Source organism: Pogoniulus pusillus, chromosome 7 (genome assembly GCF_015220805.1).
Source record: "Pogoniulus pusillus isolate bPogPus1 chromosome 7, bPogPus1.pri, whole genome shotgun sequence".
Lineage (NCBI taxonomy): Eukaryota > Metazoa > Chordata > Aves > Piciformes > Lybiidae > Pogoniulus > Pogoniulus pusillus.
The window spans coordinates 13,508,482-13,524,963 of NC_087270.1; the positions used below are offsets into that span (position 1 = coordinate 13,508,482).

Here is a 16,482-nt window from a genome sequence, read left to right on the forward strand (position 1 = left end):
GAGGAAAGCCTACCAAAAAAAGTAGAAAACAAGAGATAAGTGAAGATGTAAGGTGGTGGTAGTGATCTCTGATCAGTGAGGAAGTGCACGCAGGTTTCTTGAGGCTCTGCACTGTGCTCCTGTGACTCAGCTGTTCCAGTTTGCTCAGCTGAGAAGGATCCCATGAAAGATCTGTCCATTTGTGACTCTTAATCAGTTTTAGTTAAGAGTCATAGAATCAGAGGATTATAGACATTAGGTCCAGTTTTGTTAGCCAAGCCGTACAGGTTACAAAAACATGAAAGCTATGATACCACTGCAGATTTCTCTTGAGTTTAACCCACAGCTGTATTTGGTTATTGAACGGTGCAGTTTGGCGATCATTTGTTGCCTGTGCTGAGTCCCTTGTTCCCCCACACAGGTACCACCTTCAGGCTTTGCGTCACTTGTACGTGCTAGCTGCAGAGCCAAGGCTCCTAACACCGGTTGATGTGGATTCGAACACTCCTTGTTACGCACTGATCGAGGTTACCTACAAGGTATGTGTACGGGAGGCAACGACAAGCAAAGGCCTTTGGGAATGTGTGGCAGACAGCTGAGGGACCTGACAGACCAGGGTTCGTTTTCAGGTCTTCAAACAAATGTGTAATGACTGACCTAGGATCACAGTTCTGCTGTTCTTAGAAAGGAAAAACTTTCAAAGGCACAGAGTTGGTTCAAACCACCTGTGGTTTTAAAAGCCTTGTCCTAATACTGCTGGCTACTAGTGTTTCTCTTTGATGCTTGCATTGTGTGTTTTCTGGAGAAGAGCCCTTTCTGCAGGATTCTGTACAGCCTTATGTGAGACAGGTGATGCTCATGGAAGGACTAAAGAAAGGATTCTTAGAATTTCAGAGTAGAAGAGCAACAGCCCAGATATATTGTTTAGGCAAAGAGTTCTGCACGTCCATAATATAGTTTATTCCTCAAACCTTAAGATTTCAGTTGAATTGTGCCTGTTTTGCACAGTGTTATGTGTTGATCCATCCATGGGAAATACATGTTCAGTTTAGGCTTATGTTTCCTGACATTAAAGGCAATGCTAAGTCATGTATTTACTCAGCACTCAGGAACAGAAACTGCCTGACTTTTGCCAAGGGAGTTGTTATAAATGAGATACAGGTTTTCTTTCTTCTCACACAAAAATGAACTTTACTGATATGTGACTACTGGTGGCATTTTGAAGGGCACACAGTGGTATGCAGAAGCCACAGAGGAGCTGATGGCACCCACGCTTCTTCCAGAGCTTCACTTACTGAAGCAGGTAAAGGAAGTTTCCATTTCGATGAGGGATTCAGTCACCCAGGTTTTGTGTCACAAACACAGAGGCTTAGTGACTTTTCTTTGATTCTCTGTCCAGCCTTAGCCAGACTCTGGATGATGCTGTCCCATATTAATGTCTCTAAAGACAATTTTGACATTATGAAGCACATACTAAGTTATGCCAAGTGCTTTTCTTTTGTCTCAGTCTAATCAGATCTTGATGTAGTGGGTTGTTCCTTGTGGCAGAAAGCTTCACTGTAGGAGAGACAAAACTGGGTGTTCTTTCTTCTGGGTTTCTTGGGTGGGTGGCACCATAAAAGGGCACCTCTTCTTTTAAGGGCCCAGAAAGAACTGTAGAAAATTCTTTAATTATATGATTCTGGTTATATCTAGTAATAAAAATGTTTACATTGACAGATCAGAGTGAAGGGACCACGGTACTGGGAGTTATTAATAGATTTAAACAAGGGAACAAATCACCTGAAGTGAGTATTCTTTACAATGCCTGACTGAATGATGACCTTGTAGTAATGCTTTTTAATTATTTTCTTTTTTTAAACCTCCTGTGCTTGTAACACCTACAGGTTGGAAAGAAGCCTGGTTTTGATCGTTTCACTGTTGTGCTTTTGACAGCACTTTAAGGGTGAAGAAAGAAACTGCGTAGTTGGTTTCACATATTGATGTGAATAATTCATGCAAAAAACAGGGCAGGGGAAAACCTGCTAGTAAAAACCGCAGATATTGGCAGCGGGATTGAGCGCTATCAGAAACCTTAAACTCACAGTTTTAGTTTAGTTTTGAGTTGATGTGATGTCATGTTTCCTACACTGTTGATACAGTAGTTGGCTAACTGTCACTGCTTTGTGAAACACTATTTTCTCTCATGTTACGTGAAGTGTACAAGGCACTGCTTACTGCATTTTAACTCTGAAAAACAGAAGTCTTACCGGAATGCAGCATCTGTGCCCAAAGTCATTCTCATCTTTGTGCTTAACCTGTGGTGTAACTCATCACTCTGAGCAGTGTAGAAATAGCCAGCTGCATTTTTTCCTCTCACTTGTTACTTCAAAGAAGAGACCAATCCCCATCTCACTGCAACCTCCTTTCAGGTAATTGTAGAGAGGAGAAGGTCTCCTCTTCAGTTTTCTTTCCTCCAGCCTGAATAACCCAAGTTTCCTCAGGCACTTCTCAGAAGACTGTTCTCCAGACCCTTCAGCTTTATTGCCCTTCTCTGGACTTGTGCTTTCTTGTGGTGAGGGCCCCAAATGTGAGCACAGTACTTTAAATCCTTTGAATCTGTCAGCTCTTGCATTACAACATTTTGTCCCCAGACCTTTAAAATTATAGGAGCCCAAGTGTGCCAGGGGAAAAGCAGACACATGAGAAATCATTTCCCCTCTCTTTCCAGATGTGAATTGCTGCTCTACAGTTACAATAATATTGTTAGTTTAAGTTATTCAACTCGGTGCCTACAGATCATGGCACATCTGATACTCTAGATCAGGTGAAGATGCAGCAGCTTTGCAGTGGCATAGCTTCGATTTGCCTTTGTTGGTAGACTTGCTCAGGAATAGCAGGGTTTGGAGGGGTTTTGGGTTTGTTACAGGATTTTTTTAAATTGCAGCACACCTTGAAAGCTGTGGATACCAAATTAACATGGTTTTCCTTGTTGCTAGGAGCTCATCCTAGAAGAGTAACAAGAATCTGCAGTATCTTCAGGAAGTTTTATTCCTTATATCATTGGTCAGAGTGGACCTTCAAAGGTCATCTAGTCCAACACCCTGCAGTTAGCAGGGACATGTGCAACTAGATCAGAACCCCATCTAACCTAACCTGGAATGTTTCTAGTGATAGGGCATCTGCCACCTCTCCGGGATGCTTGTGCCAGCGTCAAGATACTTTCAGGATGAAAAAAATGTCTGCCTTATAAGTAGGGCTCATGCCTTTTTCATCACCATTGCCTGCTGTCACATCATTGGTTAATACCTGCTTGAAGATACTAAAATTTCTGTGTATACAGAAGTGGGGCAGGGTTAAAATAGTCAAGACAAAGCCTTAATGGGAATATTATCGCATACGTGCTGCTGCAGGTTGTGCTTCTTTGCACATCAGTTGAAAAAGCACTGTTGTTGTTTCAGATCGATTCTGTCAAAGGGTGGTGTTTTGTATGTGAAGCTGAGAGCTGGGCAGCTCTCCTACAAGGAGGACCCGATGGGCTGGCGCAGTCTACTGGCACAGACTGTTACCCACCGGAACTCTGAAGCTCGAGCATTCAAGGTATCCCTCCCAGACTGCTTTCCTGCCAGGAATGCTGCCCCAGCAAGGCTGAGGGAAGCATGGTGCATCCTTCTGTGTTACTTATTTCCAGCACTTAGCTCTGAGTGCTGAAGGTGCTTGCGTTGCTGGAGGAAAAGGAGAAAGGAGGCCTGGTGGCTTTTACAGGGATGCGATGAGCTTAAGCTTAGGGCAGCTACATGAGCGTATGTTTGTGGTGGGCAGGCAGAAATGTGTGGCACATTTTGCCTACTGCTTTGTGTAGGTCCCAGTCTTTTCACTGGTGTGCTGAGGAAGGAAGGATTTGGTATAGACTGTTGTTCCATTTAGGCAATAAAACCAGAAAGTTAGTTTTAAGAATGCCTTTTGCTCTGTTTTTCAGCCAGAAGCAATTTCAGCTTTCACTTCCGATCCTGCCCTGTTTTCATTTGCTGATTACTTCTGCAAACCAACAGTGAACATGGGCCAGGTAGGATGCCTAGAGGTGGACTGGCATGAATTAAAGGTGGGAAAAACCTACATTAAACTGAGAAACAGAATTCAGCCCTTGAAGTAGTGGGGACAGGGAATATTCTAAGGAAAGTATACAAATAACATAGACCTTGCAGTTTTTGTTGAGTTTGTTTGTTTGTTTCCCACTGGTTGTATCATAGTTGCTGCCAGTTTGTCTACACCACTTGTATTCATTAGAGAATGTGTTTAACAAACACAAAGAGCCCTGCTCGGTGTCCTGAAGCATTCATGTGGAGTCACTGCAGGAGAATTAGGGTGCTTTGCACTGTATTTCTTTGCACAAAATGACTTGAGGGAGGGAGTAGAATATGCTGAGGTTTAATAAGCTCAAGACTGAAAACAAACTGCTATTTATACGACATGAGTGCATGAGTTGACTTTAATGGAAGGAAACACAAGCAACGCAAGAGCCCAAAAATAAATTGCGTGTAGCGTGTGTGCTTTGTTAAACACGTGTCTTTTATCAGAAACAGGAAATCCTGGATCTTTTCTCCTCAATCCTTTACGAGTGTGTTACCCAAGAAAATCCTGAGATGCTGCCCACGTACATAGCAATAGATCAGGTGGAGTAAATTCTTTCTTCTTTAAAGCTAAGTATTTTTAAAAGCGAAATGAATGAAAACTCAAATGACCCCAGCAACATTAGCTGGCAGTTTTCCTTGGTAGGTGCTTAGAAGGGCAACCCTTGGCCCAGTGAGGCTTGAGGATTAATTTACCTCATGGTTAACGACAGCAGTGTTTCTTTCTTCCTCCATTTCACGTTGTCCCCATTACTTTGTATCTCCCTTACTTTAGGCTGTGAGGAGGTTGGAAAGAAGAGAAATGTCTGAGACGTTTGAGCTGTGGCAGATAAAGTTGGTGCTAGAATTTTTCAGTTCCAGAAGCCACCAGGAGAGGATGAGCAGGAATCCAAACCGAGGGCTCTTCATGAACTCTGAGTTTCTGCCTGTGATGAAGTGCACTATCGATAATGTTTTGGATCAGTGGCTTCAAGGTATCAATAAGAGAATTCAATCTTGCCTCTGTGATCATGATTCATTGTGGAAAAATGGACACTCTTTCCAGCAGGCTTTCTCCATGGAAATGCTGTTGTGTTGTTTTGGTTTCCTCCCTCAAATTCTGCCCAAACCTCATAACTGTCTTGTTTGTTACAGCTGGAGGGGATGTCTCTCTGCATTCCTACCTAAGTGGGCAGCCTGTGGAGGAGTCTCAGCTGAGCATGCTGGCTTGCTTCTTGATTTACCATTCTGTCCCAGCACCCGGTCAGCTGGCTGCTGGAGGCCTGGAAGGTGAGGCTGGAGTGCAGGGCACTGCTCTGGACTTGCATGGACACAGGCTCCTGGGTTTGGCCTCATACCATAATGAGTATGAGAGGAGACCTCTCTGTACAGCTCCCTGATAGGAGGTTGGAGCAGGATGGGAGTCGGTCTTTTTCCAAGGAACAAGCCATAGGACAAGAGGAAATGGCCTCAAGTTGTGTCACAAGTCGTTTAGGTTGGATATTGGGAATAGCTTCTTCCCTTCGAGAAGGCGCTACAGAAAACTTCAAGACTGCCCAGGAAAGCTGTGGAGTCCCCATCTCTGGAGGGATTGAAAAGACATGTAGATGTGGTGCTGATGGATGTGGGTTAGCAGTGACTTGGTAGTGTTGGGTTAATGGTTGGACTTGATCTTAAAGTCTCTTCCAACCAAAACTGTTCTGTGATTACATGACCGATCCTGTGACAGCGTGCATTCCCTCTGAAAGCTGTTCCAGCCATTTTTGTTCTTTGACAATTGTCTGGAGTTGGGACAGAAGAGGTAGAAGCTTTATGCAGGGCTAAAGAAGCCAGAATTAGGCTGTATAAAACAGTCTTGGCTGTTTCCTGACCTGCAGGTAACAAAGTCCTCTTGGGCAGTGGAACCAGAGCAGATGAGCAGTCACAGGGGGATCTGTTCTTTTTATTGAGTCAGCCATATCCCAAATATCCTTAAATCTCTTTACTACAAGTCAGAACAATCACCTGCTTTTCTGTGTTTCCAGTGGTCATCTAATTTGGGATGCAGGGAAATTCTGGGCCCTTTCACTTTTTTTCCTGTCCCCCATCAGCCCAACGTGGGGATATACCAGTACCCCCTGCTTGCCTAAGCTTTTCAGATCGCAAAAGAAACACAGTGGAACTTTGATTTGAGGAACTCTGTAGCTTGCCTTGGCATGTGATGTGACTGCTACCACCTCAGTGGTGAGAGGAATCTGTTGTTGAAAGGCTTCCCGCAGGCCAGTGCATGCTCATTTTCCTTCTTTCTTTCCTCTCCTTAGGAAGTGCAAGCTTCTCTGAGCTGTTGTTGAAGTTCAAGCAGTTGAACGTGCCAGTTCGCGCCCTGCTCCGGCTTGCTCCGCTGCTGCTTGCAAATCCACAGTCCATGGTGCTGTAGGTCCACAGCCTTTGTTCTGTAGCAGAGCGAGCCATGTGGTGTGACATTGTAGTTCAAAACCGGGTAAAAAGTGATCAGTTTTGTCACTTCTCAAACTGGACCACGGATGAGACACCTAGGACCAGGAGTTATTTATAAATCGTTACCATGGATTAAACACCTGTAAAAGTGAACTAAAAATAAATTTACTTTTGTAACTAAGGGTTGTTTACAAATACATCTTTTTGTGGTGACTTCTGAAAATGCCCTAGCTGGCAGCCAAACAATTCCTTGTGTTTTAATTTCTTTGTGTGCAGTGTATCAAAATCTATTTCCAGAGGTGCTGGAGATGTAGGAAATTGGCAGCCCAAGAGACACCAAACTTACTTTTCCTCTCAAGTCTGGAGCTGGGATTGTTCAGTCTTGAGAAGAGGAGACTTAGAGGGGACTTTATGAGTCTCTACGACTACCTAAAGGGAAGTCAGGTAGGGATCAGGCTCTTGTCCTGTCACTGGTTGCCCGGGAGAAGAGGGTACAATCTAGAGCTGCGTCAGGGGATGTTTAGGTTGGATATTAAGAAGCGCTTCCTCACAGAAAGAGTGATCAAGCACTGGAATGGACTGCTCAGAGAGGTGGTGGAGTCACCTTCTCTGGAGGTCTTTAAGAAAAGATTGGATGTGGCACTTGGTGGCATGGTTTAGCCGATGTTGTGGTGTTGGATCGTAGGCTGAGCTTGATGATCTCAGAGGTCTTTTCCAGCCTCAGTGATTCTGAGATTCTGTGGAAGGGAGCACGAGTCACTCCATGCTGCTTGCTTCGTGCCAAGTGTGCTTTTCAAGAACTGGAATCAACTTCCAGTCTCACAGGATTTATTATTTTTTGTCTCATAAAGGCTACTCCATCTCCTTCCTAGCATACATGTTCTGCGAGTGTAAATTGCTCTGACTCATCACTCTGCAGTTTATGGGGTTTTTTTGTTTTCTTTTCTAAACTTTGTTCTGCAATTAGTCAGTGGATGCTGAGAAAACACCTGCCTCCACCACGTTACGTTATGTCTGGGCAAGAACTGAAACCACTCACAGGCACTTTAAATAATTGGGCATTCATCTGTGTTGCCTTCGGCTCTGCTGTGCTGCCTAATGTGTTTCACCAGAGTGCTGAGCTTGGAGCAGCACTGATTGTGTGTTTGTTCTGTCTGAATTTGTCATAGAACAGGTAGAGTTAGTCCAAGCAGCCAGAGGTGGAATGATTATTACTAGAAAAGCAGCCACTGCCAACCTGTTGGGCTCTGAAGCTTCAAACTGGATCTTGCTCTCTGGGATTATGCTGATCTTAGTCTCCCCTTTTTCCAAACCCTCAAGCAGTGAAGCCAAAGGATTTTAGGGAGGGGACAAATTGGTAGATGAAAAGAATGATTATGAAGAAAGCAGAAGAAAAATTACAAACTTTCTGAATGCTGAAAAAAAAAACCATGTTTAATGTGTATTCACCAAGGGTTTTAGTTTCTAAATGGCCTGAAGGAAGGACCTGAGCTCCAGCCATGTGTGATCCTCATTCTTCTTACACCATTCAGAAACTGCTTTATGTGTGCCCAAGGAAACAAGATTTATTTCATAAGGAGGTTAAGAGAGGAGCAGCTGCTTTGGAGCAGCATCACCTGGGGTTGACAGCCTCCCCTGTCCTCCTGCTGTTAGGACAGGGGTTGCAAAAAAGGATGACACAAGCAACAGGGGCCAGAGGGATGTGCCCTGAGGGAAACTGCTGCACAGAGCAGGGCCAAGAGCTTGCATTCCACACCTGCAAGTGCCTCTGTCAGCTGGAGCTGTCCTTCGAACAAAACCAAACCAAAAGAACACCCATGCCAAAGTTACTTTCTTTGTTTTGTGAATTAAATTTAAGCTGTTACCAAGCACAGAAAATTTGGTAGCCAATGAGGTCTGGACGTTCCTTCCCCTGAGCTCAGGGGCGCATGTATGTCCTCCACCTTGTTGCAGCTTTTAGACGTTGTTCTGTTCCCTCTAAATTGGGGAAATGTGAAAGCGTTGAAGACTCATTTCCCAAAGCAAATGAAAGTTTGCTTTCCCCAGCTCTCCCCCCTTGACTTTCCTGAGGACTAATGGTTTTTAACCTCCTAAAGCTGCTGCCACAAACAGAATTAATTGCTCTATTACTTTTCTGGGGGAGGAAAAGCAGGAGATGTAAGTTCTGGAAACTGAGTGAAAAGCTGAGAAAACCAAACTGAAGGTGGGTTGATGTTTGTCACTCTCACTGCGTATACGAGGTTTTGTCCTGTGTTGATAGAGTTTTAGACCACAGTCTGCCTGCCGTCCATGGTCCAGACTCCCATCATGAGTGTGGTGGCTCAGCGAGCTAGAAGGTGAAGAGCTGACCACAAACAGAATGTAAAAGCAAAACTGGCTTTAAGCAAGGAGCAAAGAGCAGCTTCACTGGGGCTGGAGGATGCATCTCCCGGTGCAGCCAGGATCAGCATGCTGCCGGATCCAACTTCACGCCGGGAGCATGACCACAGCTCTGCCACCTCCTTGCCATTGTTTCAGCGCCGGGGGTAGGAAGGAGAGGGCACGGGTGTGCTTGTGGGTGTGCGAGTCTCCGGGGCTGCGTGAAGTCAAGAGCCTGGAGGCTTCCTGTTTCCTTTTTAAGCTTTAACAGAATTTGAAAGCAGCCGCCGCAGCCCGGACCAATGATCTGAGCAGAGCGGCGAGGGAGTTTCGGCTTGGGGCGCTTGGCGCCCGTTACGAATACCAGCTTTGCTCTCCTGACCCCATGTGGAGATCCCCACGTTCCCTTCGGCCCAGGGAGGCTGCCTCAGTCCCGGCCTCCCCCAGCCAGCCAGGGTAAGGTGCTATTTACTGCAAGCAGCTTCAAACGCTCATTGCTTTAGCTGCTGGATGTGATCTTTCGTAATGCCTTATGAACTCCTCACACTTGCTTGGCCCAAGTGCTCACAGGCTGCTGGGTGGGTTTGGGGCTCTTCCTCATCCTGCTGCGAGTCTCTCAGCGCCCTTGGAGCATCTGGGGGGCTCTGCTTGGGGAGCCCTGCCTGCTGTGGGGTGGTGAGAGAATGTATGGGTGTGGTGTGTGTTTGGCACTCAGCACATGTAGACCCTCTCTCTGCTCAGAAAAAAGTTGTTCTTTTGTAGCATTTCTCCTCTCCTGGCACAATGACCTATGCCCACTATCCCAAAGTCTCCCCAACTCCATCACTTGCCCTTGCAGCAGGTGGGCAAGCACCCCACTGGCAAGGGGACTCATCCAGTCCTAGGCTGGAGTCTCCCTGGGGTTGCTCAGCCCCTTGGAGGGCTTTGTAGAGAGTGGCAGCTCTGCTTGGGTGGGAAGATGGGATATGGGGGCTCTCTGGCACCTGTCAGCAGCACCTCTGGGTCTTTTCCTCCTACATCATGGTGCCGAGCTGGGGTAGGTGTGGGCAGCAGCTCTCAGCAAGGAGCCTGACACAGCTGAGGGTGGAGAATGAGCTCCTCTGATGTTGGTACCCAAGGGTGCTTAGTCACCTTTCCTGGGGGGCTATTTTTGTGCTGCTTTTGTGAAGCTCTTTGCATGCTCTACCCTGGGCTTTGAGAGGGGGGACAGCAGCAAGGTGTCCTTCTGCCATTTCTCGAGTACTTCCACGTTTTTGCCATGAGGAAAAAATACCCAACATCTATCTTATGCATTCCAAACCATGCCTGCTCATGTTCCTATGGCTGACCTGGCTCTGGGAAGGATTTAGCAGTCTCAGGAGTGCCTTGCAGGGGCCTGATCCTCCCTGGCTCAGCTTTTGTCTTCAGAGACATCCTATGGCAGCATGATTCCACTCCAGCTCCACACCCTGCCTTCTTTCCTCTTCATTAGCATTTTATTTTTAGTTGTACCCTGAGAGGTCCCCACCATGGCTGTGGGGGAGAGCACGGCTTCCTCAGTCCATCCCACACACTGCCACGCTGGCTCCACTGCCCTGTACATCACCCAGGGGTGCTGGGGATGAAAGCCTCCGCTCTGTGGACCTCATAGCTGCTGGAGCACAGTTGCTGTTCAAAACTCAGCCCTAAGTTCCCCTTTCTGGTTAGGTAGCACAATTTGTCAGCAACAGTGACCTCTGTTGGCACCACAACTAAGGACCGGTGCCACCCGCTTGGGTGCTGTCACCCCCCAGTTGCATCCCGTACATTCATCCTTCTCCCCCTTTTCACCACAAACAGGGAAATCACCTGGTTAGAGGAGTTAAACCCTGCCCTTCACCCACTGCCTTCAGCCCCGGCTGCTTCGTAATCCCACGGCATGTCCTTCATGGCTGCTCCCTCTGTCGCATGTGTGGGGAAGCAGCTGCTGACTTTGCCCAGCACTGCAGAAGCGTTACTGAAAGGTCTCCCGAGGACAACCCCAAACCTGAAAGCCCGGCAGGGATTTAATTTGAAGAGCCACGCAGCCAGCCTCCGTGACTAATGTCAATAGAGATGTTACAAGCGGTGACTAATCCCGGTAGCGCTTTCTGTGAATTTGTCGTCTCCGTTCACGTTTCTGAAGCCTGTTTGTCACCATTTCTAATAGCAATCGTACAAAGTACGGGCAATTTGACAGCAAAGAGGGGAAGGAAGTGTTTTGGCTGCCAAGCAGTGCTGCCGAGTGAGGGCTGCTGCTCGGTTTTGGCTCCGCGGAGGATGCCGAGCTGGTAGGACCGGTCACCGCTGCTCACGGTGACTGCTGCTCCTATCCCTGCCCCATCCTGGCACAGGGCCTTTGTCTCCCAGAAGATGCTGCCAGCACCTGTATGGCAAAGTGATATCTACTGTCTGGTGGCCGAAATGTGGCTCAGCAGATTTGGGCCAGCTGCAGGTGCTGGTGAGTTTTGGAGAGCTGTGGGGCCACAGCAGTGGCTGGGGGAATGACTCAGAGGTGCTTTGGGGCTCTGTGGTTTTGCTTTCATGGTTTTGCTGTGACTTAGTGACTTGTTTTTTCGCTCCGCGGGAAGGCAGGTGCCAGCATGCCTAGTGATCCAGCCTGTCCTTGGCCTCCTGGACATCCCATGTATCCTGACTGCTTGCTCAGAATTGTTAGGGTTGTTGCTTTTGCCTGTATTGATTTCTGCAGCTGAACCCCATGGGTAATGCAGGAGATAGCATCTTAAGACCCACATCTCCCTGGGGCACAGTCAGGTGCTTGGTTCCACCAGGAAAATACAACCTGGAAGGATTTCTGTGCAGGCTGTTTTGCTCCACAAGCGCACACCACCAGGGTCCAAAAGAAAAGATAATCCCAAATCTCTTGCTGCTGCTCCTTCAAGGGCAGCTTCACCCCATGCTTCCCCAGCACCGTGCCCTGGCAGCAGGGTTTGCCATAAAGCTGAAGCCAAGGCAGCATTTCCACGTTTGCCTGTTTTCTTTTTTGGCAATTTTTTTTTTGGTAATTTGTAGCTGTTGGGGTTTTTTCCCCTATCCACACTGCTGTGAGGACTGAAGCTCTGAATCTAGTGCTTTCCTTCAACAAGGGGTGATGTCCTTCCTAGGCCATCTTGGGTCCAGCTGGAACAGTTTCCACCCGTTCAGGGCTTCTTGTTTTCTTTTTAGAAGGAAATCTGGATTTATGAAAATGAAAGAAACTGACCCAAATCAACCTCACAACTCCCTTTCTGCAGCGAGTTCTGGCTTTCCATGAGGCTCACAGCTGCATGTTGGAGAAGGTCCGGGGGTTGCTGTTGAACTGGGGTTTGAAGTTTGGCCAGCAAGTGCACTTCTTCCAGGGAGATGCTAGTGACTGCCAGCACATTTTCCATTCTCGTTGCAATATTGGAAAGGAAAGAGGTGGGAAGGGAGCAGGACGACTGTTTTCAGACCACATGTGCATGTGCCAGCACTTGTCCTCCTGCCATGATCATGATTTCTTCCTCTGTTCCTCCAGGCAGGACATTTCCCACTGACAATGAGGTAACTTCCAAGGATGTCCTTAGGGAGTACTGGATAAAGAAGACCACCTCATCTCCTTGATTTCTGGGATGATATCCAGGCACTGGGGACCATGACAATGCCTCCAGACACTCACAGCTCCTGGGTTCATTTAGGAGTTTGTTATCTCTCAAGTCCTGGCCAAATTGGCCGTAAATCAACACACTGCTTCCAGTGTTGGGCTCCCTTAGCCACGTACTGAAATCATTAAAGAAGGGCTTATGTGCCAGTCCCTTGCACTGCTTCCCTCTCTGCCTGCTGGCTGCTCAGGGGAGGGGAAAGCCAAAGGTCTCTGGTGAGAACTGGCAACATCAGTGCTTTAGTGGAGATTAATTTAATCTGAAATTAATATGGGATCTGCGAGGATGGAGCAGTTCAAAACATTGCAGGGCGATAGGTAAAGCTATCTACTTAACCCTCAGGTTGCCTTTGCAACAAGCATCATCGCTGCAGGCAGCCTCTTCCACGGGCTGCTGCTGCGAGGGAGCGGCTGCCCGCAGCTTGGCGTGGGTGCCTTTTGCTTCTCGGATGAGAAATTGCTGAAAGCCACAGATGAAAACACGAAGGAGATGGTGTTCTAGTGTTTTTCCCTCCTGCTCATCTGATAAGCCCAAGGATTGGCTCACTCAAGCACAACCTGGCGAGCAAGCAGCAGATTCAGGTTGCTACTGAAGAGACTGAAGGAAGCTGAATTTGGGGAGACAGTGGTGATGGTGCTGGAAGGGCTAAAGCTACCACTGAGCGGTGGGGCTGTGCTGGCTGGAGCCACCAAGGACCATGATGGGTGCTTCCTGAAGTGCTCAGCCAGCGTCCCAGCGAGTCTTGGCACAGGTGCCCCGTCAATGCCAGCCCTTGCCAGACCCGAGGCAGTGGCGTGTCGCAAGCCTGTTTTTAAATAGCGTGAGTTTGTGAGAGGCTGATTAAGGCAGCCCCCGCACACCCCCTGCCAGACTGTTTGCCACTGCCTGACTCATCTCTGAACTCCAGCTGAATCAGGGAGCACAAACCTGCCAGTAAACCATTTTCAGGTCAGTTCATTTTCTTGAAACGCTTGAGAAGTGTACTCCTGGACGTGCCAAAATCACACAAAATAGCAATTTAATCTGAAAACACAAGGTGGAGGACACAAGCAGGGTAACAGACACCATTCTGCAGTGGGAGGGAGGGAAAGGGTCCCTTAGCTCAGGTGGTGAGCAACTTGGACGGGTACTTGCAGAGCTACAGGGATAGATCCATCCTAGGGTGCTGAGAGAGCTGGCAGATGAGCTGGCCAAACCACTCTCCATGATTTATCAGCAGTCCTGGCTCACTGGAGAGGTCCCTGAAGACTGGAAGCTGGCCAATGTGATGCCCATCCACAAGAAGGGCCAGAAGGAGGAACCAGGAAATGACAGACCTATCAGCCTGACCTCAGTGCCAGGCAAGGACATGGAACAGGTCTTTATAAGTGCCATCACAAAGCACCTACAGCATGGCCAAGGGATCAGGCCAGCCAGCATGGGTTTAGGAAGGGCAGGTCCTGCCTGACCAACCTCATCCCTTTTATGATCAGGTTACCCACTTGGTGAATATGAAGGAGAGGGCAGGCTGTGGATGTAGTCTGCTTGGACTTCAGCAAGGCCTTTGACACTGTCTGCCACAGCAAGCTCCTGGCAAAGCTGGCAGCTCATGGCTTGGACAGATTCACTCTGATATGGGTTAAGAACTGGCTGGAGGGCTGGGCCCAGAGAGTGGTGGTGAATGGTGCCACATCCAGTTGGCAGGCAGTCACTAGTGGTGTTCCCCAAGGATCAGTGCTGGGCCCAGTCCTGTTCAATATTTTTATTGATGATCAGGACCAGGGGATGAGTCCAGCATCAGTAAGTTTGCAGATGACACCAAGCTAGGAGCAGGTGTTGATCTGTTGGAGGGTAGGAGAGAATTGTAGGGGAGCCCTGACAGGCTGGATGGGTGGACAGAGGCCAATGAGATGAGATTTAACAAGGCCAAGAGCAGGGTTCTGCACTTTGGCCACAACAACCCCAAGCAGTGCTACAGGCTGGGGACAGAGTGGCTGGAGAGCAGCCAGGCAGAAAGAGACCTGGGGGTGCTGGTATATAATAGGCTGAAGATGAGCCAGCAGTGTGCCCAGGTGGCCAAGAGAGCCAATGGCATCCTGGCCTGCATCAGGAACAGTGTGGCCAGTAGGACAAGGGAGGTTATTCTTCCCCTGTACTCAGCACTGGTCAGGCCACACCTTGAGTGCTGTGTCCAGTTCTGGGCCCCTCAATTCAAGAGAGATGTTGAGGTGCTGGAAGGTGTCCAGAGAAGGACAACAAAGCTGGTGAGGGGCCTGGAACACAAACCCTATGAGGAGAGGCTGAGGGAGCTGGGGTTGTGCAGCCTGGAGAAGAGGAGGCTCAGGGGTGACCTCATTGCTGTCTACAACTACCTGAAGGGAGGCTGTAGCTAGGTGGGGGTTGGTCTCTTTTCCCAGACAACCAGCAACAGAATAAGTGGACACAGTCTCAAGTTGTGCTGGGGTAGGTATAGGCTGGATGTTAGGAGCAAGTTCTTCACAGAGAGAGTGATTGGCATTGGAATGGGCTGCCCAGGGAGGTGGTGGAGGCACCGTCCCTGGAGGTGTTGAAGAAAAGACTGGATGAGGCACTTGGTGCCATGGTCTGGTTGACTGGATAGGGCTGGGGGATAGGTTGGACTGGATGATCTTGGAGGTCTCTTCCAACCTGGTTGATTCTGTGATTCGATCACTCACATGGCAGCTGACATCCTTTCCTGTGAGGTTTGCAGGGAAGTTATGGCTTTTCTTAGCCCAGATGATGGAAATAGGGGAACAAAGGGTGTGCTTCCCATCAGACAGGCTGGAAGAGCATCCAGGTGCCCACAAGCTAGGAGATGTATCACCTGGAGGATCGGGGAGCCCTCAGCAGAGCCTCCCAACACTCCCTGCCACAGCAAATTTTTGTGACAGCATTTCATCCCCTTCATCACTGTGGGTTTGGCTGCAAGCCCTGGGAAACAAGACCTTTTCCAGCAAAGGCACTTTCCGATGGGAAAAAAGCCCTGAGCCTTTCCTGATGGGTGTATCCAGCTGCTTCAGGGGAAGCAGGAGCACCCGTGGGAAAATCTCCGTTCCCCACATCTCAGTGTGAGGGTTACAGGGACATATAAACCCACCAGCATGTCCCAGGCTGAGAGCTACAGTCAGAAGAAGCAGGTAGGATGTCAGATGAATTTTTATGGTCCAGAGGTTTCAGTGCTGGTGTCTGAAACTGGCGCACATGAGGTTTGCTCCAGGAGGATATGACTGCACCAAGACAGCTGGGAGCTCTGTGCTGAGGGAGGGTGCTGGTACCCTGGGCAGCAGGATAGAGACTTTGTGCTTGAGGGGCTAGAGTTTGCCCTGGCTGATGGAATTTTATCCCTCTTGAGGACACATGCTGTTCTTTACTTGGTGTGGGCCACTGTTGCAGCCTGAGGAAGGATGCCAAAGCTCAGCTTTCCTCTGCTCCCCCAATATTCTCCCTATTATTTTCATTAATACACAACATGTAAGCATCAATGGCACCCAAGAAGAAACTATGCAGGTTTTGGCTGTGGACTTTCCCCAGAGAAGCTGATCATAAACCCTCATCCTGACAAATCCCTGGGGCAAAGACCTCGAGGTTGAACGTCCTACCCCATGGACATGCTGCCAGCAGCTGATTTCTGTCCTGCAGCACCAAATCATACCGACATAAACCTGGAGATGCAGAGGAAAAACATCCATGTGCGGGAGGGACCCTTCTCCAGTCTGACATTCTCATTCCTACTAATGAAGCTCTCATTCCTCCATAGGTGATTCCCTGGCCTCTCACTGCAACACAAGAAGCAGAGAAGGATTCCAAGCAAGAGCAATGGCAAGGGGGGGAAAAAAGCAGCCCATTTTCCCCCAAGGCAATAGAAAAGGCTGCAACGGGTGAGTCAGCAGGAGCACGGTAGTCCCACTGGGAACAGGCATTGAGGGGAGGGTCGGGTTCTTTTTCCCTTCCTAATTATTTCAGTCATTGCTTAATGATGGGAA

At 48.3% G+C, this 16,482-nt stretch overlaps 1 protein-coding gene and 1 long non-coding RNA gene across 4 annotated transcripts in view; both read left to right on the forward strand.

The window, feature by feature from the left end:
* Positions 1 to 6,684, forward strand: part of ANAPC1 (anaphase promoting complex subunit 1) — a 33,930-nt gene extending 27,246 nt beyond the window's left edge. For both annotated transcript variants that reach the window (XM_064145951.1, XM_064145952.1), the window contains exons 39-47: positions 401 to 518; positions 1,205 to 1,282; positions 1,699 to 1,766; positions 3,420 to 3,558; positions 3,938 to 4,024; positions 4,536 to 4,631; positions 4,864 to 5,062; positions 5,223 to 5,357; positions 6,368 to 6,684. In XM_064145951.1, coding sequence (XP_064002021.1) covers positions 401 to 518; positions 1,205 to 1,282; positions 1,699 to 1,766; positions 3,420 to 3,558; positions 3,938 to 4,024; positions 4,536 to 4,631; positions 4,864 to 5,062; positions 5,223 to 5,357; positions 6,368 to 6,483 — 1,036 coding nt within the window. In that variant the 3' untranslated portion in view covers positions 6,484 to 6,684. The remainder of the gene's footprint in view (positions 1 to 400; positions 519 to 1,204; positions 1,283 to 1,698; positions 1,767 to 3,419; positions 3,559 to 3,937; positions 4,025 to 4,535; positions 4,632 to 4,863; positions 5,063 to 5,222; positions 5,358 to 6,367) is intronic.
* A 2,564-nt stretch (positions 6,685 to 9,248) lies between these two features.
* Positions 9,249 to 16,482, forward strand: part of LOC135176711 (uncharacterized) — a 37,421-nt gene continuing 30,187 nt past the window's right edge. Inside the window, exons 1-2 of one of the 2 annotated variants that reach the window (XR_010302790.1) lie at positions 9,249 to 9,317; positions 16,257 to 16,377. This is a non-coding gene — a long non-coding RNA (uncharacterized LOC135176711). Of the gene's footprint in view, positions 9,318 to 16,248; positions 16,378 to 16,482 lie in introns of those variants that run through there. The other variant, XR_010302789.1, reaches the window with a different exon arrangement.